This window comes from Ochotona princeps, chromosome 8 (genome assembly GCF_030435755.1).
Source record: "Ochotona princeps isolate mOchPri1 chromosome 8, mOchPri1.hap1, whole genome shotgun sequence".
Lineage (NCBI taxonomy): Eukaryota > Metazoa > Chordata > Mammalia > Lagomorpha > Ochotonidae > Ochotona > Ochotona princeps.
This window is the reverse complement of record NC_080839.1, coordinates 63,072,161-63,096,940: the sequence shown is the minus strand read 5'-3', so window position 1 is coordinate 63,096,940 and position 24,780 is coordinate 63,072,161. Positions and strand designations below refer to the sequence as shown.

General features: G+C 46.8%; 1 protein-coding gene across 1 annotated transcript; it reads left to right on the top strand.

The window, feature by feature from the left end:
* Nucleotides 1-15,810: 15,810 nt before the first annotated feature.
* On the top strand, nucleotides 15,811-23,478 carry MRPL33 (mitochondrial ribosomal protein L33). Its single transcript, XM_004582695.4, has 4 exons — nucleotides 15,811-15,943; nucleotides 16,750-16,768; nucleotides 19,420-19,526; nucleotides 23,182-23,478. Exons 1-4 carry the CDS (start codon nucleotides 15,922-15,924, stop codon nucleotides 23,229-23,231), a joined length of 198 nt encoding a protein of 65 aa, XP_004582752.1. The 5' UTR covers nucleotides 15,811-15,921; the 3' UTR covers nucleotides 23,232-23,478.
* Nucleotides 23,479-24,780: the final 1,302 nt, after the last annotated feature.

Below are 24,780 nucleotides of genomic sequence, written 5' to 3'. Positions count from 1 at the left end.
ATACAAAGAGAAGATACAGAGAGAAAGGTCTTTCATCTGCTGGTTCACTCCCCAAGGGACCACAATGGCTGGAGCTGAGCTGATCCGAAGCCAGGAGCCAGGAGCTTCTTCCAGATCTCCCACATGGGTACAGGATCCCAAGGCCTTGGGCTGTCGTTGACTACTTTCCCAGGCCACAAGCAGGGAGCTGGATGGGAAGTGGAGCAGCCGGGATATGAACTGGTGGCCATATGGGATCCAGGCAGATGTAAGGCTAGGATTTAGCCACTAGGCTATCATGCCAGGCCCTGAAAAAAAATTTTTTTTAAATGAAGCTCTTAGGCAGCTTCCCCATCTCTTAGGAATCTTAATATTCTGACTTAAGCAAACAAACAAGATTCTGTGAGGGGAAGGGAAGTTGTATCAAATCTCCAGGAAGCAGTGCTGTACCCAGGCTAGCCTGACAGTGTGCAACTCTCCCATCATGCATTGCTGAAAGCTTGGTCTCCTTAAACCTGCATTTCAAAATTGAGTATTCCCTGCAGAAGAATCTGAGACCAGAGTCTGAGAAGTCAGGTGCCCCTTCCCCTGTAAGTGTTGCGACTTCTGGGGCACTTCCTGTGCGTCTGGGCCCGTGCTCCGTGACTTACCCAGGGTACCACATTTCCTTCCCGGAAGAACCCCAGGATTTACAGTCTGATCCACACAACAGACATGGAGGTACCAAGATCCAACATAACTTGCCCAAGGTGGCAGAGCTGATCAAACTGGGAGAGCCATTCTTGACTTTGGTGGCTATGCCTGTAACCTTGGGGAAAACCCACCTCTGCAGACAGCCAATGGAACGAGTCACCAGAGGCTCATCCCCACAATCCCCCCACCACCCAAGGATTTCAGTAAGCAGAAACTGTGGTTTTATTTTCTAAAGTTTACTTTGTGTGCACATTTTCAGGGACACATTGTTTGGACATTTTGCATAGACATTATTTGCTCTGTGGGTAGGTCTTCTCTTAAACCTTTCAAAAAATCAGTTCTGAGATGATTAAGTTTGTTAATAAGTAACGATTGACTTAATCAATCTTGAGTAGATTTAGAAAGAAGACTTGAGCAAGATAGTGTATAATTTAAGTATGAATGTTATAATTGTACTTTTATTCACATGTATTTGCACGTACTCAAATTTAATCAAATGAAAAAATAAGATTGTATGATATTAGTGTGGTAGAACTGGAATTGGGGGCTTCCTCCTTGCACCAGCCATCAACTTGATGTATAGCTGTTTTATCTCATTAACCTTTAAGTCATGAAGTTAATTAGGTTCTCTGGGAACTGCCACACACACTAAAGCAGTCACGTGACTAACTGCTCAGCACCAGATTAAACTGGGCCCGATTTTTTCCCTGCCAGAGAAAACAGGTGTTACCTCCTTCCTTTGCAATGGCTCAGTGTCACGCAAACCAAATGTGATACGGACCCTGACTTTCCTTGCTGGATGCCTGCCACGTGGCATCAAACGCACTTGACTCCTCCCCAAACACTTCCCAGGTAAATACAAGCAGTTTGCTGTGCTTACCTTGGTTGGGTCAGAGTTGCTGCAAAGTCTCTGGCAGGGGCTGCTTCCTGCCTGCAGCTGGGGGTCAGGGCAGCCACCTTGGGGACCTGGTTAGGCAGGTGCCATTTTCTCTCTCTTAAGTTTTATTTTATTTATTTGAAAGGCAGGATGAGAGAAAAAGAAAGAGCTGTTTCTGCTGCTAGTTACTCCCCCAAATGGAAACCAATGATGAGGGCTCAGCCAGGTGTAAGCCAGGAGCCGGAAGTTTCTTCCGGGTCTCCCACGTGGATGCAGGAGCCTAAGCGCTTGGACCATCCTCTGCTGCTTTTCCAGGTGTGTTAGCAGCAAGCTGGACTGGAAGTGAAGCGTGTGAGGTTCTGTGTTGAGGACCTCCCCAAGCCTTCTGTAAGAGGATTCCGAGCTGCTTAGCTCCCCGTTTCTTGTGGCTGAATTAAGGTGGAGTACCAGGATCAGCATGATGTTCGAGATCCAACTGCTGAAATACTCAAGTAAATAAGGCAGGGAACTGTTCTGGATTGAGATGCCAGACAACACTCAGGGGAAGAAAAATGGCTATGTCTTCAAGACATTGGAGTTGAACCCTTCTTTCTTTTGGTAAGGATATCCCATGCAGATGGGCTTTCATAAGGAGGGGATCTCAGGTTTATTCAAGTTACACTTCAAGTAATTTTACAAGCCATGTGAGTAACAGAGTCCAGAGAAACACTGGACAGAAACCAGTGGGGTGTTCTGCTTTCTCATGGTTTTAGACCAGGTTTTAGACTTGTAGGTGAAGCTGATGGTTTTGTTGTTGTTGTTCTTGTTTGGGGGAGGGGGTTGTTGAGTGATCCCACATGCAGAGCAAACCCCAATACAGGAGTTGGGGGGGCACCAACTTATTCCTTCTTATGGTTTCCTTTGAACACTGACAGTGTTAACATCCAGAAGAATTTCTGTGTGGGTTCTTCTTCTTTCGAAGTGCCAAACTGCTGTCCTAATGCATTTGACGTGTATCCAGCTGAGTGACTCAGCCCTGGCCTCCCAGGCTCTCTCCCTCAAGGGTGCAGGTGTGTCCCCACCTCGGGTGGGCGGGGGGCCAGGAAACTAACCACAATCTCCTGGCTGTGAGGCCAGGCTCCTGTCTCAGAGGCGCAACAGGGTGAAGCACAGGCAGGCAGGATCCCAAACCGCAGGAACTCCAGTTAGGTCATTGTTAGGAACACGCAGACTGCTGTCTGTCTGCGTCAACATGAGGAATCCTCGGTCCAGAGGAAGATGGCTTTGTAGGAGTGACATGGCTGTGACGGCTTGCCTCTGCACGCTCTTCCAAAGCAACTGCGAAGCTTAGGTAACCAGTCCTTTGCACAGCCAGCAAAAGGGCTGGGGTAAATTTACATTGCTCTGCAGCAGAGTGGTTGGTCAGACTCAAAATCACATAGCTACCTTCAGATTACCTCCTCCTAGTTCATATATTCCTGGCAGTTTGGGGGAAATGCCTGCTGGGAGGAAACTGCATTTTCCCCCAAAAGTTTGGTTTATTTATTTATTTATTTATTTATTTATTTATTTAGTTGAAAGGTAGAATTACACACACACACACACACACACATATCTTCCATCTACTGGTTCACTCCCCAAATGAGCTCAAAAGCAGAGGTGGAGCCAAGTTGAAATTAGGAGCCAGGAACTCCATTTGTGTCTGCCACGTGGGTGCTGGGTCCCAAGTCCTTGTGCTGTCTCCCTCTGCTTTCCCAAGTGCGTTAGCAGGGAGCTGGATTGGAAATGGAGCAGCTGGGACTCCAGCCAGAGCTCACACAGGCTGCTGGTGTCTCAGATCTCAACACAGCGCAGATCCTACGGGAACCATCTCTGAAGTGCATTTGCAGGGTCATTGGCAGGGTCATTCCTTTTTGGGGCCAGGCTCTCTGGGGGTGGTTAGAAATGAGATTGTGGATCCAGTTAAATGGGAAAAGCCACAGAAAATTCTCCTGAAAATGGTTATTTTTGGGGAAACTTTGCCATGGCTGCTGTGGGCCTTAAACATGGATCCAGCCCAAGGTAAAGGTAGGTGAGGTCAAGGCGTCTTCTTGGCTGCATTTCTGATGAGGCTTTTATTCTTCACAGACAAGACAACTCAACATGCTCCCACCTCATGTGGCCTGTTCTCTGTGCCAGCATCAGGACTGCTGCTGTCCTGGGTGGGGAGCTACTGGTTAGCATTAAGGCAGGGTGATTGCTGGCCTCATCCCCTGGCTTCAGGAACTCCACTGCTGCCTTGTTCATCACCAGATGGAACTGTGTTCTGGATGAAGGGATTACTGATTTATACTTTTTTAAAAAAAGATTTATTTATTTTTACTGGAAAGGCGGATACACAGAGAGGAGGAGAGACAGAGAGAAATATCTTCCATCTGATGACACACTCCCCAAGTGACCACAACAGCTGGTGCTGTGCTGATCTGAAGCCAGGAGCTCTTCTACGTCTCCCACGCAGTTGCAGGGTCCCAAGGCTTTGGGCCGTCCTCGATTGCTTTCCCAGGCCACAAGCAGGGAGCTTGATGGGAATCGGGGCTGCTGGGATTAGAACCAGCACCTATATGGGATCCTGGCATGATCAAGGCGGGGACTTTAGCCGCTAGGCCATGGTGCTGGGCCCCTGATTTATACTTTCTTCAAACTGATGCTCAAATTTTAATGTGTAGAACAGTCATCTGGGGGTCTTGCTAACCAAAAAAAAAAAAAAAAAATGTAGGTTCTCACTCGTGAGGTTTAAAGGCACCTGAATTCTGCAGCCTCCCAAATGATACTGCTGTTGTTGCCCACCCAGATCACAGTCTGGTTCGTAAGGATGCACAGCCAGCAGCGCTCTCAGCCTCATCTGTGAGCTTGTTAGAAACACAGACACTCACTTCACACCCAGCTCAGAATCTGCATGTTGACATGTCCCCTGGCATTGAGAAACAGGGTTCCTAACGCACCTGCAGCAGGGCGGCACGAGGTGCTGACCCTCCCTCACCCCCGTGCACTTGCCCATGGAACCATGGTGTCTGGCCATGCAAACACTGGGTGCTTCTGGTGATCCCCTGGTTTGAAAACCTCAGAGAACATTCTTTCCTTACACCAAGGGTCTTTCCAGAGGAACAAGCCTTAGAAATGTTTTGAAGATGATCATCAGAGATGGTGGGCACGCCCCAATTAAGTAACCTGGGCTACCCACCATTTTCAGAGGTCCGTGTGGGTATGCATCCTTCTCAACAATGAAATAGATATTAAAATTTTAAAATAAAAACGACAATTACAACAAGCGGGGAGGCTGGCATTGTGGCATACCTGATTTAACTACCACCTGCATTGGCATCTCCTGTGAGTGCTGGTTCTAGTCCTGGCAGCTCCACTCCTGGTTCATCTACCAGCTAATGTACCTGGGAAGGCAGCAGAGGATAGCTCAAGTTCTTGGGCCCCAGCATCCATGTGGGAGAACTGAAAAAAGTTTTTGGCTCTTAACCAGTCCTGCCCAGTCCTGATCATTGCAGCCACTGGGAGAGCGAACCAATGTGTAAAAAATTCTCTGCAATTCTGCATTTCAAATAAGTGAAAATAAATCTTAAAAAAAGAGAGAAAGAAACGGAAGATCTGGGGCTTCTTAGGCTTTGGATACAAATACATTTCGGTCTCCATCTGGGCTGCCATGTCCCCTGCTGTGACACCACCCAGCTTCCCACCCAGCGCAGGAATTCCTCTTCTTGACTCTGGCTCAGAGCTCCAGCTCATTCCTCCCACACCTTCACAGGTGCTTGCCATGGGCCCCACCGAGGATGCCATCCTCTCCCTACCCACCTACCTCATGCTGCAATCAAGCCATGCATTTGAATGGCTTGACTTTGCCCAGAGACCAAGTCCCAGGAGCAGGTGAAAGGTGTGGGCGGGAAGGGCGCTGTCTGCTGACTTCCATTTGTCTTGCAGGTCTGTTGTTCAGAGCCTCTTTCATTGCGTTTGGAATCTTCTGAAAGGCTTCTGAGCATCCTCTCCCTCTGATCGCTCCTTCTCATTCTTTCACATTGGCTACTTTGTCTTCTTTCTCCTCTTTACCCAGGCAGGTGCCTCTCTACCTGGCGGTAAGTGGCTTTCATCCAGAGCCCATCAGCCTTCGACTTCTCAACGTTGACTGTGCAGTGGAACGGACAAGACTTCATATCCAGCCGCACCCAGATCAAGGAAAGCGGTCCTGGGGGCAGGCAGACAGCCAGGCATTGTGCATGAAGCTCCCCAGCTGCTCTCCCATGGAATGGTCAGGGTCAAGGGCCACTTGGAATGTGCAGGTAGAATTGTTCTTGATTGAGCATGCATCATGTTTTGGGGGGCAAAACTAAGCCATAGTTTTTAACAAACTCAAACAACAGCCTTCCTTTTCTCCTCTTTCTCTGTCCCACCAAAAAAAAAAAAAAAAAAAAAAAAAAAAACTTCAGGAGAGAATCAAGATGACAGAATAGGGTAAGGATACGTTTAAACAGACGGAGAAATATTAGCGAGTGTGAAGCAGAGAGGACATTTTCCTGGAAATAGGAGAGGACAGAACAACAGCAGAGGGGTACCTGGAGACTGACAGAAAGTAGTAAACACAACAGTGTGGTGTTGCAGTGACTGATACCACAGCGACATTGAGCAAGTGGCAATCCGAATTCCACTGGTAGCCGGAACTCTACCAGCAGCAAGATGGGAAGGGACGTTCACCAGGAGACTGATCCTTTCTGTTACCTGGGAAGACACCTGAATGTCAGATGCTGTCCCTGCAGGCCTGCCATCACATCACGTCACGTCACGTCACGTCACATCACGTCACATGGCTGTGGAGGCTTTGCCTGCCCACAGAACAAAGGCCTTGCTCCCAGCTGTAACATCTGGGCTCTTTGATGACCTGGCTCCAGGCATCCTTCCTAGCTTACCTCCCTCACACCCTCACTCTAGAACTGTGCTTGCTGCCCATGGTTCAGACACTCCTGTGCTTTGGTCTACATTGCTCTCTCCACTGCCACCTTTAGCCCCTCCTGCTCTGGTGGTAGGACTGCTGAAAGTAAACAGCTTGAGGCAGCAGGTGCTCAGTCCCGTTTGTCTAGACCGTGAGTGGGACAGCAGCCTTGTGTTAGGAACTCCTGGCTGGCAGAGCAGGGCTGATAGAAAGTGGGGTAGGGACCCCTGACCTAAGAATGCTGGGAAGTCTACCAGGTGCTGGTGCAAGAGGGTAGATGCAAAGAGGGTGGAACATACTTGTTCTGGAAGGTTTCATTTAGAAAAGACCATCACCTAGCAGGTCCCAGTCAAGACAGATCGAGTTGACCTAGGAAGACGAGGTCAGAGAAGAGCAGGTATTGAATGCCAGCCAGAGGACACCTACAACACACCTTGGACCTGCTCAGTGCCCTAGCTTTCAGCCTGGCTGACTCGGGGTGTCCTTGTTATGATCCTGATTTTATTTTATTTGTTTTAAAATACGATTTATTTTATTTTTATTGGAAAGGCAGATATACAGAGAGAAGGAGATACAGAGAGAAAGATCTTCGGTACACTGGTTCACTCAAGTGGCCATAACAACAGGAGCTGAGCTGACCCAAAGCCAAAAGCCAGGAGCTAGAAGCTTCCTCCAGGTCTCCCATGCTAGTGCAGGGTCCCAAAGCTTTGGACCATCCCTGACTGCTTTCCCAGGCCACAGGCAGGGACCTGGATGGGAGGTATAGCATCTGAGACATGAACCAATGCCTGTATGGGATCCTAGCGCATGCAAGGCGAGGACTTCTAATTTTAAAGATGTCTCCCACCTGCCTGCCTAGTGCTATCTTGGGTAAGAGTTCCAGCTCTGGGCCCCATTACAACCTTCTCCTGTAATTTCTGTCACTGCTGGTGTTCCCAGACCTCTGGGGTGGGTCAGGAAGCCAGGATCACTGACCTGGGGACTAGAACAGTGGCTCAGTAGAGTACCTCAAACACAAGTCAGGCAGGATGTGGGTGTGATAGTGGCTAGACCACGGGCCTCCAAGGCCCTCTCAAAACAGCCTGGAAGGACAGGTTCTAGCCTGCAAGAATTTGAACGCTAATGCTAACCAGGCACAGAAGCCCACTGGCTCAAGGCAGACGCTGCGGATGAGGCCCTGACCCCACAGCAGCTGTTCACCTGCTACTTCCCTGGGCTCAGGCCACAGTCTAAATAGCTGTGTCTTCTCCTTCTACCAGCATCCCCAACTTCCCAGGGGCAGCCCTCTTCTCATAATACAACTTTCCCATGGGTGTTGCCAGGATGCACCCTCCTAAGGCACAGAAGGCTCATTATGTAAATTCAGGTGAACCCTCCTCCCCCCACCGTGAATTACATCTGTATTAATAAACCTTTTAATTAACACTTGCTGGTTGCCAGAAATGTGTTAGGTATAAATAACAGGTGGCTACAGTGTGAACTAATGAGACTGGAAAATCATTGCTTCCTTCCACTCCACTCAAGAATTTCAAGAATATACACACCCTCCTGAACCTTGAGACCTACTATCATTTGACATTGCGTATCAGTATTTGCTAACAGCTTAACTTTCATATGAAGTCTATCTCTCTCAGATGCATTCATTTGCCCTGAGCTAAGTCTGGTCCATGTGGAGGTGGGCAATGCAGTGCGTAAGACAAAGGTCCTAATCTTGAGAAGTTCTTAGGAACTAAGACGCACAATAGGGAATTGACAAGTAAAGAAGGAATTAACATACAACAAGCAGCTGCAGGTAAAGATGAAGTGGACCAGGCAGTTAGGGGTGGAGTTGTAGGATTGCTATTTCAAGGGGGTTGTCAGGATTTGGGTAACAGGCTTCCTGCTGGGTGTGAGACAAAGGTGGCAAATTGACACATGCTGAGGTGGGAGAAGCATGTGAGTGGAGGGGTGCCCAGTAGATTTGGGAAATTGCATTCAGACTTGTGATATTGAGTAGATGCTCAACAACCCATGACTAGAGATATGCATGTAGACATATCTTCTGTAAGGCTTGGAGGTTGTGGGAACACTGAGAACCACTGAGTATGGACAGTGAAGAAAAGAGGCCCCAAGACTGACCCCTGGACATCCCTCCCGTGAGAGGCGAGGGATGTGGATCACCTGAGAAAGAACTGTGCCCTGGGAAGGAGGAAAACAGGACAACGAATGCCTGACACCAAGTGAACAGTGTGTCTGGGAGGGAAGGGTGGGCGACCATGCAAAATGACATTGACAGACAGCAAGGAACACAACGCAAGATCTGAGACTTGACTGTGGACTTGGGAGAGCAGAGGTCACCTCCACAAAGTGGTTTCTATAAAGGAGGCACACGCACAAGGACAAATTTCGACCTTGATTGTGTACCAGTTCACAGTCTTGGAGGCAACTCCGGTCCTGAGTGGCCTTTGGCTCCAGACCTGTCTCTGCAGCACCTGCGACAGTGACAACAGAGCTGTCTCCTGGATGTGGCCTCTGCATGGTCAGGCATTGTACAAGAGAAGCTGCCCATCATAGAAATACAGCCAAGAGTTGATGAAAATGTAAAATTTAGGATAAGTTTGTTTTTTGGGCCAAAAAATCATGATTGACATCATCTATGTGTTTGTGAAAAAATATACATAGTTGAGAAACCTAGGCATGAATCTCATGTCTAGCTGTTTTTATGGCTAGCTATAGAAACTCATATGATGGGACTCCAGGGCCCTGTGGGTATAGCTGGAAGCCGTAAGCTGGAGCCCAGAGCAGCAGCACTGACAAGGAACATGGCCAGAGCTGCAACCCCCTAGGAGCCTAGGATTTGGGGATGGGTGTTTTCTTTTTTTTTTTAAAGATCCATTTATTATTTCATTGGAAAGTCAGATCTACAAAGAGAAGGATAGAGAGAAAAGTCCTTCATCTGCTGGTTTACTCCCCAAGTGGCTGCGATGGATGGAGCTAAGCCAATCTGAAGCCAGGAGCCTCTTCCTGTCTCCCACACAGGTGGATCCCAAGGCTTTGGGCCGCCCTCTACTGCCTTCCCTAGCCACAAGCAGGGAGCCAGATGGGAAGTGGGGAGTAGCCAAGATATGAACTAGCACCCATATGGAATGCAAGGTAAGGACTCCAGCCACTAGGCTATCACGCTAGCCTGAGCATGTCTTTTTTATAAAAGAAGTGCTTTTCTGGAGTGAGATTGTTGTGCAGCTGTTTAAGCCACTGCTCACCTGTGACATCAGCATCTCATATACAAGTGCCTGTTTTAAGTCCCAGCTGCTTTGTTTCAGCTCCTGCTAATCCTGGGAGGGCAGCCAGAGACCGGCAAGGTACTACCAAGTACTCCTTCCTACCCGTGTGAGAGGCCAGTATGGAGCTCTAGCCTACTAGCTTTGTCCTGGTCCTGCCCCAGCCACTACAAGCCATATGGGGAGTGAACCAGTGGATGAGAGAGCTCTCTTTGTCCTTCTCTTTCTCTTTGTCACTTTCCTATCAATAAATTACATGTTTTTAAAAAGGGCAGTTTTATTTTACATTGTGAACTGATGAGACTGATTTCATGTAAATGAAGATTCCATGGCTTAAAAAAAGCTTGCTGTTCACTAATCTCATCTAGTTTGTTGTGTGTCAGGGTGTGGTCTGTAGCTACCCTTCTCCAAGCCCTGAACGAACCAGAGCCTCTTGGAGAAATCCCTGATTGCAGGTTTGGACCAAGGAAAGTACAGATTAACTCAAGACAAGCTTCAAACAGAAGTAAGGAAGGGAGCCTCCCTAAGGAACACTGGACTGGCTGGAAGGGTCTACTAATGGCCAGATTTCAAAAAATCTCAGCATTATAAGAGATAAACCCCAGGGAGGAGTATAAAACAATGGGTGAAAATTCATTGTAGTGATACGAAAAAATTAAAAGAAAATTTAGGAAGAGGAAAAACTTTGTCATTCCTGGGAATGACTTTTTTTTAAGGGTTATTTTCTTTCTCTCTATTTTTAAAGATTTATTTTGTTTTATTTTTATTGGAAAGGCAGATACACAGAAAGAAGGACATATAGAGAGAAAGATCTTCCATCCACTGATTCACCCCCCCAAGTTGCTGCAACAGACAGGACAGAGCCTATCTGAAGCCAGGAGCCAGGAGCCTCTACCAGGTCTCCCATGTGGGTGCAGGGTCTCAAGGCTTTGGGCCATCCTCTACTGCTTTCCAGGTCACATGGGAAGTGAAGGAGCTGGGATATGAACTGGCATCCATATGGCATCCTAGTGGATGCAAGGTGAGAATTTAGCCACCAGGCTACTTCTAGGCTACCGTGCTGGGCCCTACTTTATTTGACAGGCAGAGTTAGAGACTGAAGGAAAGAAAGTGGGAGAGAGAAAGAGGAAGTGATATTTTTGTCTGTTGTTTCACTCCCTCAAATGGCTGGCTAGGCCAGACTGAAGTCAGGAGCTGGGAGCTTCATCTGGGTCTCCCACAGGGGTGCAGGGACCCAAGCACTTGGGCCATCCCATGCTGCTTTCCCAGGTGAGTTAGCAGGGAAGGCAGCTGTTTTGGAAGTAGAGCAGCCAGGATGTGGAGTGCCAGCACCCATTTGGAAAAACATGCTGCGCCACAATGCTAGTCCCTGGAAGCTTGGAAGTGATTCTTATGCCAACTTCCATTTCTGATTATTGGTTATTAGAGGGGAAAATTTAACATACACTCTTGTCTTTCTAGGAGAGCTATCATTCAGCCTCAGTTGATGATGGAAAGCTTGTCTTTACAGAAGAAAGCCAAGTATTGATGCTGGTATTGAGACGTAGTGGGTTAAACCAGTTAAACCATTACTTGATACTACAGCATCCCAGTGGGCACCAGTTCAAGTCTCAGCTCTTCTTATTGTGAAAGATGAATATTTTATATTCCAGAGAAAAGTAGAAAGAGAAAAGACAGGGACCTTTATCACAGAGAGCTCTAGCGACCATCCAAGTTAGCATCAGCAACAGAGGAGCAAATATCCTGGGACTCCTAATACGTTGCTACGTGAATTACAGAGCATCGTCCATGAGATCCTCTTGTCCACAACGTCTTAAGTGGAATAATCTACTCAAGCCTTTAAATGGATCTTCCAATTTATAAGAAATGCAGAGGTTGGAAGAACAAATGAAGTGAGTCTGTGAGGAAACAGTGAGACAAATTCAGAGGATGAGACACTCCACAGCTCGTGAGGTCAGTCCCTTAAAAAACATAGTGTCATGTAGAAAAACAAACGAGGGCTTTTGTCTTCAACCGGCAAAGTTAAAAGCTTTATGACGACTAAAGGTAGTGTGTGAGCCGTGACTGGGCACTTTTCAAGCTGCTACCGAGATCATTTGGATATGACTAGCATTGCTTTTTACAGGAATGAGCATAATGTTACAGCTACACGGATCCTATTCCTGAGAGATACTTGCTAATGTATTGGGGTGAAGGGCCATCATGTGTGTCAATCGCTTCCACATAGCTCAGCAGAACCTACCACTCCGTCACACAAACACACATCAGTACTCACAGAATACATTTGTTTGTTCATTGTACTGCTCTTTCCACTTTTTGATATTTGAATGTGTGTGTGTGTTTTCGTAAAAATGGTGTGGTAGAAGAAAACAGTACAGACTGAAGGCCTCAGCAGGTACCTATGCTTATTTTATTTTGTGTTATTTTCATTTAGAGATTTACTTTTGTATTTAGGAAGCTGTCTTCCATTCGCTGGTGTATGCCTCCAAGCAGGGAGCTGGAGCAGAAGCAGGGCAGCTGGGATTCAAACCACGTGGCAAGCTGCAGTATAGCTTGCTCTTCCCCTCCCCCCCCATGCCAGCGCTGGGATCTGGGACTGTTTTGCACACAGTTAGGGCTGGGAACCACAGACTTGGTGGGTAAGGCTGGGAAAGTTAAAGGGGGTTCTCCAAAAACAGAACCAAGACCAGGATTCACGTTCTCCGGCTCCTGGGCCTGCATCCTTCTCTTGTACATCGTGTACAGGAATTTCTCAGATAGGTGACCTTATTTTTGTCAACACCTGACGCTCCTTGTTGTCAGCAGCTGAACTGAAACGGGAAGGAAGGATTTGGGTACATGGCGGTGCTCACATTGAGGAAGGGGATTATGAAGAATAGACGAGGAAACTATTATTGGTCCTAAGGGCAAGGATAGTCCTAATATTAAAAATTAAATTATGGAGCAGGTGTTTGCCGTGACATTTAAGATAGCTGCATCCAAGGCCTGGCAGGGTAGTATATCAGAGTAATCTTCCTCCTGCAGTGCTGGCATCCCAAATGGGCACTGGTTCGTATCCCAGCTGCTCTACTTCCCATCCAGCTTCCTGATTCTGATCTAAGAAATCAGTGGAGGATGGCCCAAAAGACTTCAGACTCTGTACTCATGTGGGAGACCTGGAAAAGCTCCTGGTTCCTGGCTTTGAATCATCTTAGCTCTGGCCATTGCAGCATTTGGGAAGCTAATCAGTGTATGGAGGATATCTTTCTCTCTCCTCTATGTAAATCTGAATTTCAAATAAAAATAATCTTTTAAAAAAATGATGTCTGGGGCCTGGCGCAATAGCCTAGCAACTAAAATCCTCACCTTGCACTCACCGGATGGGCGCTGGTTCTAATCCCAGCAGCTCCACTTCCCATCCAGCTCCCTGCTTGTGGCCTGGGAAAGCAGTCGAGGACGGCCCAAAGCCTTGAGACCCTGCAACTTCCAGGGAGACCTGGAAGAAATTCCTGGCTCCTGACTTTGGATCAGTGCAGCTCCAGCTGTTGCGGTCACTTGGGGAGTGAATCATCGGATGGAAGATCTTTCTCTCTGTCTCCCCTCTTCTCTGTATATCTGACTTTGCAATAAAAATAAAAACACCTTTAAGAAAAATGATGTCTGGGGCCTGGTGCGATAGCCTAGCAGCTAATGTCCTCACCTTGCACCCGCCGGGATCCCATATGGGAGCTAGTTCTAAAATCCTGGTGGCCCTGCTTCCCATCCAGTTCCCTGCTTGTGGCCTGGGAAAGCAGTAGAGGACGGCCCAGGACATTGGGACCCTGCTCCCATGTGGGAGACCTGGAGGAGGCTCCAGGCTCTTGGCTTTGGATCAGTGCAGTTTTGGTCATTGTAACCACTGTGAATCATCGGACCCAAGATCTCTGTCTCTCTTCCTCTCTGTATATCTGAGTTTCCAAAAATAAATAAATAAATAAATAAATAAATAAATAAATAAATAAAAATTTAAAAAAAATGTCATGTCTTTAAAAAAAAAAGATCTCTGGGGCTCGGCAGCGTGGCCTAGTGGCTAGGGTCCTCACCTTGATCCCATATGGCCACTGGTTCTAATCCCGGCAGCTCCACTTCCTCTCTGTCTCTCCTCCTCTCAGTATATCTGACTTTGTAATAAAAAAAAAAATAAATCTTTAAAAAAAAATGATGTCTGCATATCATGTTGGGTGCTTGGGTTCCTGATTCTGGTTTCTCGGTAAGGCATACCCTAGGAGTCAGTGACGATGGGTTACTAGTTGAGTACTTGTCACCCACATGGGGGACCGTGGCTTGCTCAGTCTTTGGCTCTGCCGTCATTTGGAGCAACAAATACTGACTGGGAACATTTCTTTAAAAAAGATTTATTTATTTATTTATTATTGGAAAGTCAGATTTACAGAGAAAAAGAGAAACAGAAAGATCTTCCATTTGCTGGTTCACTCCCCAGGCTACTGCACCAGGCCCAGAACCCATTTTCTTAAACTAAGAAAAACTTTAAAATGTATTGGAGACCTGACTTTCCTTTGTACATTTTATTACTTTCATGGAAAGGAATCCATGAGATTAAATCTTATGTCATATACATGTAAGATATCACACATAGCTAAAACCCACAGTCTATAGAATAAAAAAATTATAGATGGGAAATGAAGCTTTTTGTGAGGTTTGGGGTGCAGGAGGAGTCTGGTCTTCTTGCAGTGATGTGAGGATACAATAATGGGCCTGGCACCATGGCATGGTGGGTAAAGCCACTGCCTGTAGCACTGGCATCCCATTTGGATGGCCCAAGTATGTGTGACCCTGCCCCATGTGGGAGACCTGCAAAAAGCTCTTGGCTTCGGGCCAGCTGAGCTCTAGCCACTGCAAGCAATAGGGGAGTGAACCAGTGCATGGAAGATCACTCTTTTTCCTTGTTTCTCCGTCTTTTTCTGTAACTCTGCCTTTTTTTTAAGATTTATTTTTATTGGAAAGTCAGATTTACAGAGAGAGGATAGACAGACAGAAAGATCTTCCATCCACTGTTTCACTCCCCAACTGGCCTCAATGGCTGGAGCTGAGCTGATCCAGGAGCCAGGAGCATCCTCTGAGTCTCCCACGCGGGTGCAGGGTCCCAAGGCTAGGGGCTGTCCTTGACTGCCTTCCTAGGCCACAAACAGAGAGCTGGATGGGAAGTGGAATAGCTGGGACATGAACCGGTGCCCATACGGGATTCTGGAGTGTGCAAGGTGGGGATTTAGCCACTGTGCCATGTACCAGGCCCTGTAACTCCAGGCCTTTCAAAATAATTTTTCGAAGGAATGATTGCACAGTGCTAGGTCCTAGTTCCAGCAACACGGTTTTATTGACATGTCTATTTACCAGCTTTGTAAATTCAGTTGAGTTATGTGAGTACTCGCTTGAGCTCAGATATTGGAATCCAGTTATCAGGCACTCTGGGCATTTGAAAACACAGTAAAGGAGGTTCCCCCATTTCCCCCAGAGTTCTACCAGAGAATCATGGAATGGGGGCCGCCCACGGCCGACTCCTAACTCCAGGGGGACTGAGCGCAGTCCTTAACTGGGTAGGATGGTGTCTGATGACAGGGAAGTGTGCTGGAACAGCTGACAGGAACGGTTCCTGTGCTCTAATGCGGGCGTTGGCCGTTATGTAGCGAAACAAGTTTGGAAAGCGGCAAACTACAACCCATAGGTGGAAGGGAGGGTCCGCAGCACGAACCCTGGACACTAATAAAATTTTTTTCAGGTACTGGTGCAGGCGAAGACACTGTTATGCTCGCCCGTGATCAAGTCGCAGCTGCAGCCTCCTCTCAGCAGGCGGAGCGGTCACTGGCACCTACGGAAGCTGACAGGTGATGGCCCCTGGCTATCGTGGAGACTTCAGCTGGAGCCCACACCTAGTTCTTGTAGGCATTTCAGAAGCCCAAGACCTAAAACTTCCCTGACTCCCAGCTTTCGGGAGGGAGGGCGGGGAACGGAGGCCGAACACAGCGTGAAAAACAGACCACCGCGCCAGAAAACTCCCGCACGCCAGGAGGAGGCGTGACCTGGGCACGTCCTGGAAATGCTTTTCCGGAACCGGCCCGTGCCCCCGGAAGCAGTTGCCTGTAGCGGGCCTTGGGGACGGTGGCGGAGGCTTTCTGGGAGCAGTCGACATGTTCCTTTCCGCTGTCTCCTGTAAGTGGCGCTGACGGCGGTGGCGGCGGCGAGGGCGGGATGAAGCAGGACAAGCTTTGCGAGGCTGCCGGGTCGGGTCTGGAACCCCCTGCGGGTCGCTGGGGCTGTTGAAGAGCCGAGGGCTCCGTGGGCAGTTGTCCGCAGTCAGTGGCCGTCCCAGCAGGGAGGGACCCCAGATTTCGTGGCCTGCTCTCCTCGGACTCTGACAAGCGGGCAGCAGCGGACTGCCCGGTGTTAACGCAGTCGGGCAGGGCCGCTAGCCCTGGCCCCGCTCCCTGCTACCTTCCCGGGTGGACTTCGTTCCCTTCTCTGCCTGGTGCCCTGGCTAAGGGTGGCACAGGCTGACTTCCAAACAGGACAGTAAGCGCCTTAGAGGTGGCGCAGGTCGACGTGGCCACCTTAGAGGAGGTGCTGCGGAGCCGACAGGGCCTGGAAGGTCGCCGGCCCGGCTCGAACCGCGGTCCTGTAAAGCACTGGGCGGATTGATTGTGATCGGCTTTTTAGCTTCCATCTAAAAAGTGATAGCGGCATCTCTAATATCCAGGGCATTCGAGAGTTCACACAGTTCATGGAAAATGCATACTACTGAAAAAGCATAAAATGACTGCAGAGACTGCAAAATTTTGCACCAAAACTTGTTAAAGTCTATTTACCTTAAACTTTTGAAGCCCCCTTGTTACCTGACTGACAAGTACTCCATCAATAGAGTACTTTCGGTTATTATAGACACTTATAGGAACTTTGCATGAGTGATAATCAGTTTATGTTTTTATTTTCTTTCCCAACCCCTTCTCTCTGCAAAACAGTTGCCAAGAGCAAGTCAAAGTAAGTAAAGGATTTTCTAAGAACTTGTTTATGTTGAATGTGTTCTTTGAGCTGCTACCAATGAATCTTTCTGTGAAGCCAGGCCATTTGGCATTTAGTTAATTACATACAAATGCTCCATAGTTCAGGCTGGGCTTGTGTCTTGCTAAACCCATCGTAAGTTGAACCTGTGTTTGGTTCTGGGCATCACAACGGAGACCCCAGGGCTTGCTTATTTCTGCTTTGTGGTCGCATGGTGGGGGGGATGGACTGGCTGCTGCCCCACAGCATCTCAGGAGAGTATCGTGGATCTGTAGTCCAAGGAAAGGTCAGGATTCCTAGTACATTCCCATCATCATAAAGTTGGGTCTGAGCCAGGGACTGTGCGTTGGGGGAACTAGGACCCCATACCAGTGGCGTGAACGAGCATCCTAACACTTCACTAGAGTTGCCCAGTCCCCGTATTCCTTAGCTCCCTGTTAGGTTCCTAAACAAACCTCTGGGCTGTGCTCTGCCTGCATTGCCACCTTTTTTTTTCCTTCTGTTTCCTTGGAGGATCAGGGTTCATTTGTCTGAAGCACACCGCAGCGAAACAGACTTACTGATTAAGTCAGAGCCTGTTTGAAAGAGTTTTGTAATCCTTTGCATTCATGGTATAAAGCATTTTTTAAAATAGTGAAATAAATTAAGGATTCTGTGCTATGCTAGAAAGACCAGAAATACTCATTTGGTATTTATGAATGTAACTACTGAAGATGTCATGTGCATTACAGATAGGACAGTTCTAAACTACCTGTTAGATTTCAGGATATCAAAAACCTTTTACATTTTTTATGGATTAAATTTAATTAAAACATTAGTATTTTCCTCCTAATAAGAGTACTGGGACTCAGGTAGCTTTTCCTGCTGTTGAGTTTTTCACTTCCCAAATGGCCTCTGACGGGGACTGGTCTGGGCCAAAGCCTGAAGCCAGGAGCTTCATCTGGGTTTCCCAAATGGGTGGTGGGCTGAAACCCTTGGACCGTTCTATGCTTTCCCAGGTACATTAGCAGGGAGCTGGATCAGAATGGAAGCAGCTGAGACTTGAACCATCAATCATGTGGAATGCTGGTATCACTGATCCACTAGCCCATAGGTCAGAATTGTTCACTTTCTAGACAGGAGTGAAGCAGATTAAGCCTGTACTTCAAAGTGTTGCATCCCATATCAGAGTCCCGAGTTTGAGTGCTGCCTCTGCTTCTGATTCAGCTTCCTGTTAATGGGCCTGGAAGGTCCAACTATCTGATTTCCTGCCACCTGTGTTGGAGACCCAGCTGGAGTTCATGGCTGTTGGCTTCAGCGTGGCCTGCTGCCGGCTGCTGCAGGCAGTGGCAGAGTGAACCAGCAGATGGAAGGTGTTTCCTGTGTCTCCTCTGTCACTCCTTTAAATAAATGAATCTTGCAAGAACAGGGGTAGTGTTGTTGCACAGTGGATCTGCCATCGCATGCAGTGTCAGAGTGCGGCCTTGAGTCCCAGCTGCACCTCCTCTTCTGATCCAGCTTCAGTGAACTTACTTGGCATCAGATCATGGCCCAGGAACTTGGTCTCTGCCGCCCTCATGGGAGAGCAGGACGGTGCGCTTGGCCTGGCCTGGACATGGCTATTGTAGCTATTTGGAAAGTGAACCAGCAATGGAAAATATTTCTTTCTTTGTTATTTTGCCTTTTGAAAAAAATAAATCTTGAGAAGAACACACAGCAATTTCCTACCCCTAGGTTCTGTAGGAATCCTGTGCCTTTGGTTGCTGCACAGGTATTCCCTACCTTTCATGTTCTTGGTACCATTCTTGTGATATTTTTCATGTCTGGTTTGCATTTTAGACCTTGTGTATAAACTCACCTTTCATACTAGAAAGTTCCCAGTTTCCCATAGTGCTTTCTAGGGAGTAAGCACGTGAAAGATACTTGTTGGATCTTCGTAGTTTGAATGATTATCTGTGTGTCACTGTGCTGGACATCGAAAGTGACAAGTTGTTGTGTCGTACAGCTCCAAATTTGTTTCATAATAACATAAGAGATAATTAACTTGCTGTAGGTTGGTGGGGGGGGGGTGAGCACAAGACACCTGAAGAGTGATGTCCATACAGGTATGAGCAAATGCAGTGAGGCAAGCATGGACTTTATGCCTTGGGTGACTGTAACTGCAGTGAAATAGGAAGGACGTGAGACTTGTACATTAGCAGTCTCAAACTTCTCATCTCTTCCTGTTTCTGTTCCTGGCTGTCTTCCTGTACTTGTGCCCTGTAAGGGAAGGCTGTTCTGAGACAGCCAGCTTCACAGTTGCCCGACGAATGAGCTGTGGTTCCCAGGACTTCTGTATTTTCCTCCTCCCAGCTTCTGTACCTTAAGAAAGTCAGGTGTCTGAGACTAGTCCCACATGATGGCTTGAATGGTCTTAGGGTTTTGGTTGCGTTGATACCAGGTCACTCAGTAGCGGAGCAGACCTTGGGATTAAAAGTCATTCAAATTGTGTTTTATGGAAAATGTAGGCTGTCTTACAACTGAACTTTGTTGAGGCTGAGTGATGTGCCATGCCACAAGTGCTGTTTTCTGGGTTCAAAAATGTATCATTAAAAAATGTATAATACTGTTGCGATGGGTATTATTATAACAGCTTACTTTTTTAATCTTAGAACCATTCTGGTGAGAATGGTAAGCCAAGCGGGGACGGGTTTCTCCTTCAACACGAAGAGGAGCCGGCTACGGGAGAAACTGACTCTTCTGCATTATGATCCAATTGGTAAGAACCAGAGAAGTGAACCCACAGTGGCAGTGCTTCCAGGGCCTGTGGCCTGCTTTCCAGACCGAACACCTCCGGTAGATTTGTGATATCTTTGCTGCTGCAGCATTCACTCACCAGGATGTGTACTGGGTGCTTCCATTGGTGTTAGTTAACTGGCCCAGGATCAGAGATACACCAGGACAGCGATGGATCCAGTCCTGGTGCCTCTTGGCCAGTGTGGTTTGAGAGGGAGAGAAGTGACAACTTATGATGAGGATCATGAGAGGATGAGGAGATGGGAGGCTGAAGACGGGAGGCGGTGGGCAGACCAGACTTTAGAGGGGAAAGACCAGGAGATGGTTTGCTTTAGTGATGTGAAGGGGAAGGAGGTGCTGTCTGCAGACAAGGGTCTTGAGAAGGGAGTGCCAAGTTCTTGGGTCCAGATGCAAGTTAAAGGAGTGTGGAGTCTGTGTTAGTGCTGAAGGGTGGGAAGTTGATTTTCCATCTTCTGCCGTCTACCACGTGCTATAATGGTCATTTCAAGGGCCTCAGCAGAGGGAAGTATTTGTCATGGACAAGTGTCCCCAGCTCCTGATTGATGTTGGTGGAAGCCAGTCTTGTTTCTCTGTTGTATGTGCAGATGTATGCAAAATAAGCTAGCAAACTAATTATTGTTTTTAAACTCTGGTTCATTTCATTTTTGTGCCCTTTATACTCAGCTGCTTAATACGGTTAGCATGGGAGGCATTTAGAAAAGGCTCTGAGAAGCACAATTGTCAGTTCAAATGGCTTGAGTTCCATTTTATAATAGAAATAAAATTCCCTGAAGTTTTTATGATATTCAAATATTTGGCCATTCATTATAGTAAAAAGAGGATTTTAGTTTAGTACCTGCTGACTGAGGCAATTTCCTTATATGGTATAAAAATTGTTGGTATGATAGGTTTGATTTGGGGTTATTATGGTATTTTTACTGACTTCTTTGTTAGCTGGTGAAAATGCGGTTATAACAAATGATTTGTCCATCATTTAAACTCTTAGAATTTATTTTTGAAACTTCACAGCACTAATAAATGCTGATTGAATAATCTTTGTTGATAATTTGAGTATGAAAGTGTTTGGAAAATTTCATCTCTCGTGTAGTAGTGATCGGAATACAATAGATTGCTTTTAAGTTTTGAGATTGAGAAAGGATTCACTATAAGCAGCTTTGACCGTAAGTACAAAGTGGGCAAAGCGATCCCTCTGTGGAGCAGGTGTGGGTGCAGTGCTCCAGCCTCCGCCCGGGAGCCTGCCTCCGGGTCCAGTGCTTGGCTTCTGCTCCTGCTCTGGCCTCCTGCTGATGCACAGCCTGTGAGGCCAGGAGTGCTGAGCTGAAGGTGTGGGTCCTGGTACTCCATAGGAGGCCCGCTTCATTCAACCTGGCTCAGCTGCAACAAGGACAGCAGTGGTTGGAAGTTCTCTCTCTGTCCCTTTCCCTCTCATATAAAAACAGCTTGGAAGGCTGGCTCAGGCTTTGGCTTGAGGCTGGTACAGGTACTGGGCAGCACATGGGAACTCTAGCGCTATCCTCTAAGTGAGTGAGTGAGAAATAGACGAGTAAATGCATAAATACAGAAGCAATAGACAGTTATAACTTTCTTGTTTGGAAATGGGCAGAACCTGATGGCACGTTTGTCTTTACGGAAGGAAGAAGTGAAGAAGAGAACGTTCTCTGACGTGATAGCAGTCTGCCTGGCTCTCTGCCCACCTGTTGGACGCCTGGCAGGCTTTGTTTTTTTTTCCTTTTCCCTTTGTCCTGCAGCTTTTGTGAGGATGTTTGCCTTGGGGCTTGTACCATTGCCCAGTTTAGCTTGGCAGTGCTCCTAGTATATTTACTGCAATGAGTAAACTTAGTTTGAGGATGTGTTTTATTAGTTTGAGGGTGTTTTGTTAGTCCCTCATGAGGGAAGCCAGGTAAGGAAGCATGGACAAAATCTCAGCTGTTTGAGCGGTTCATAGTATGCTATGGCAGCAGCAGACTGCGCAGCCTTCTTTTTCGCATGTAGCTGGATGCCGATTTCCAGGGAGGAAGATAAAAGACCGGGGCATATGCTTAATAAGCTTAGTTAAATATATGGAGATTTATCATAAGGAGGATGAAAACGTGTCAGTTTTAATTCCTTGCATGACCAAACAAGACAGTATAAACATTAATTGAAAAAGAATAGATTTAGGTCTGATGTAAGGAAAGAACTTAACAAATGTATTCTTCTATGAATTGAGCAGCAAATATTTTGACAAAATTAATTTACGATGATAATTGTGGCTGGCGGTGTCATTTCAGTTCAGCTAACATGAACTGAGTGTGTAGTGCATGTCTCGCAACAATTCCAGAAGGGAAGTGGAGTTCTCTTTAACAGGAAAGCTCAGTGTTTTTTGTTTGTTTGCTTATTTTTAAAGATGTATTTTATTTATCTAAAGAGTTAGAGACAGAGATGTTCTCTGTCTCCAAATGGCTGCAATGGCCAGAGTTGGGGCTGGAGCTTCATCTGGGTGTCCTGCATGGCTGCAGGGGCCCAAGAACTTGTCCCATCCTCTGTTGCTGTCTCGTGTGCATTGGCTGGGAGCTGGATCAAAAGTGGAGCAACTGAGACTCCAGCCAGTGCCCAGATGGGATGCTGGTGCCGTAGCTGGCTCTTTTACCTGCTACCCCAAATCACCTGCCTGTGGAAACTCAGTATTTTGAGAAATTCACCCAAGGACTCAAGAGTTGGCAAATGGTGGAGTCAAGGTTTAAATGTGGCCTTTCTGACTCTTAAGTTTCTGTTCTAATACATGGAGCCAACTTAATCCTCCTCCTATTTATTTTTAAATTAGATCTGTCCACTATAGTCAGTCTAGCGTTCAAGGCCGTAGTGTCCCACTGTATTTCCTGCTTCCTGCTACTATTCATCTGCACCCCCAGCCCATTCAGTACTCTCTCAGTTCATCCATCCAAATGCTGTTCCTTCAAGGGTCTGACCCTGTCTGTGAGGCATTCACCATGTGTGTTACTGGAGTGTTCTAAGGCATTATAGGAACTGTGAAAGTCTTTCTATCCAGCATCTAGCTGCTTGCATTTCAACCAGACAGGTAGCACGTCTGTTTTGATTTTGTTTCTGAGAGCTACATAGTGTTTACACTAATGACATTTTGTCTGAAACAGTCTATTACCAAAATTAAAAATTCACATTTGGGTGTATTAAACTGTTGCGAGAGACTGGAGACTGCGCGTGGGTTGACTTTCAGCCAGGCCTCCTTTTCTATGATCTGCTGTTGCTCTGGAATCCAGCTCCCTCTCTCTGCTTATTTGCTACAAGAGGAGACCTCACATGGGTGAAAATGTTGTTTGCCACTGTTGCCCTAGTTTTCTTTTTAAATGTACATTTCACGTTGGTTGAAATACAGCTTTGTGGGTTTCCAAGAATGCGCTGACTGGCTGGTGGCTCTATCCTGTTTTCCTAGATGTTTTCTCCCTTCTCTGGCCTCTGGGATTGAGCAGCTGAGCTTGCAAATCAGCCCTGTCTTCAGGTCAAAGGAATAGTAAAAGAAGATGAGGGAGAAGGCGTATGGGCTCTGATACACGTTCTCAATAAAAATTGTGATGACATTTTCTGGTTTTCTGCTACAATCCTTTTTTCTCCCCCTACAGTGAACAAAAAAGTCCTCTTCATGGAACAGAAAAAATTACGCTCCCTTTAAATATTGGACTGCAAATGAATTTGATTTATAAATGAGAAGACTAAGGGTGGGATACTGATTCAGAAACCTGCGGTGCGTAATAAAAGAGGAAATGGCATGGAATCAGTGCCTCCTGTGATTTGAAGGCCATTGTGAAGGAAAACAATGCAGTGAAAGAAAATTCTTCATATTAGGACATATATCATTGCATCATATTTATTTATCTTTCTGGATATTTTTATAGCCCTTAATAAAAAACATTAAAATAGCCTGTGCTATTGTGTTTCAGTGATGTTTTTCCCCACTATTTGGAATGAAAAAAACCTAACTACATTACTGAAAAATAGCCATTGTTTCATGTAATAAAAGATGTTTTTCCTAATGAGATCTGTGTAAGAGTTTTCAGCCTGCTGCTGCTTGCACTTAGAACAGGCTGCGTCACGCTGAGGAGTGAGGTTGGACAGAGTCCCAGATAGTAACCGCGATGTCAAGGGCAAGCAGTGAGGATCTGAAGGAAGCCTCGCCACACAAAAGGAACCAGGAGAACTTCTAGTTTCAGCCTGTGCTCACTTAACTAGGAAGAATGCCTTTGGTCCATATCCTGAAACCTGGTCACGGAAGCCGAAACTGGGATTTTCCAGGACCACTTAAGGGCTCTCAGCCTCTGGATTCGTCTTTCAAATGAAAGGGAACTATTGTGTTTAAAACTACTGTGAGGTACCATTGCTTGTGATGCTGGTATTCCACAACTGGATGCTCCACTTCCAATCCAGCTCCCTGCTAATGCGTCTGTCCCCGACGTGGGACACTCAGATGGAGTCTAGGCCTGGCCAAGCCCACTTGTGGTGGCCATTTTTGGGGGGGTGAACCACTGGATAAAAGATCTCTCTCTGTCTTTCCCTATCTGTGCTTTCAAATAAGCAGCCTCTACCCAAGGGGTGCATTAACAGGAACCTGGGTCACTGTGAAGGTGGGATCAATTCCAAGCTCTGGAACATAAGGTAACCCAGTGCCACACTTCCCATGTGTCTGGTGGCCACCTGTGTGTCTTTCTCTGAGGAATATCCATGGCAGTCCTTTGTCCTTGTTCAGTGAAGTTCTGGTTGCTGAATCCTGTGAATGTTTGGCCATGAGCCTGTGGCCCGATATGGGATGTGCAGACACTTTCCCCAATCTTGGCTCTCTGGACTGTTTCCTCTGCTGCAGGAGCCCCAGGATGCAGCCCCAGGTCTGTTTTCCCCATTGTCTCTTGTTTTGGGGTCCTGTGGGAGGAGGAGGTAGCCAATGATGATTCAAGTCTTGTATCTGTGCCATCCATTGGAAACCTAGATCAAGTTCATGGCTCCTGACTTTGGCCTTGCCCAGTTCCATCTGCTGCAGGATGTGAGGCAGTAACCAGAAGATACATGATCTTTTCTTTCTACCTATCTGTTATATATTTATTTATGTATAATGGATTTGTATGTATATATACATATATATATATAATATGCATCTCTATAGCTTTCATAATAAAAATTTTAAAACAAAACAAAAAAAATAAGCAGCCTCTGCAAGAGCTTCTAAGGCC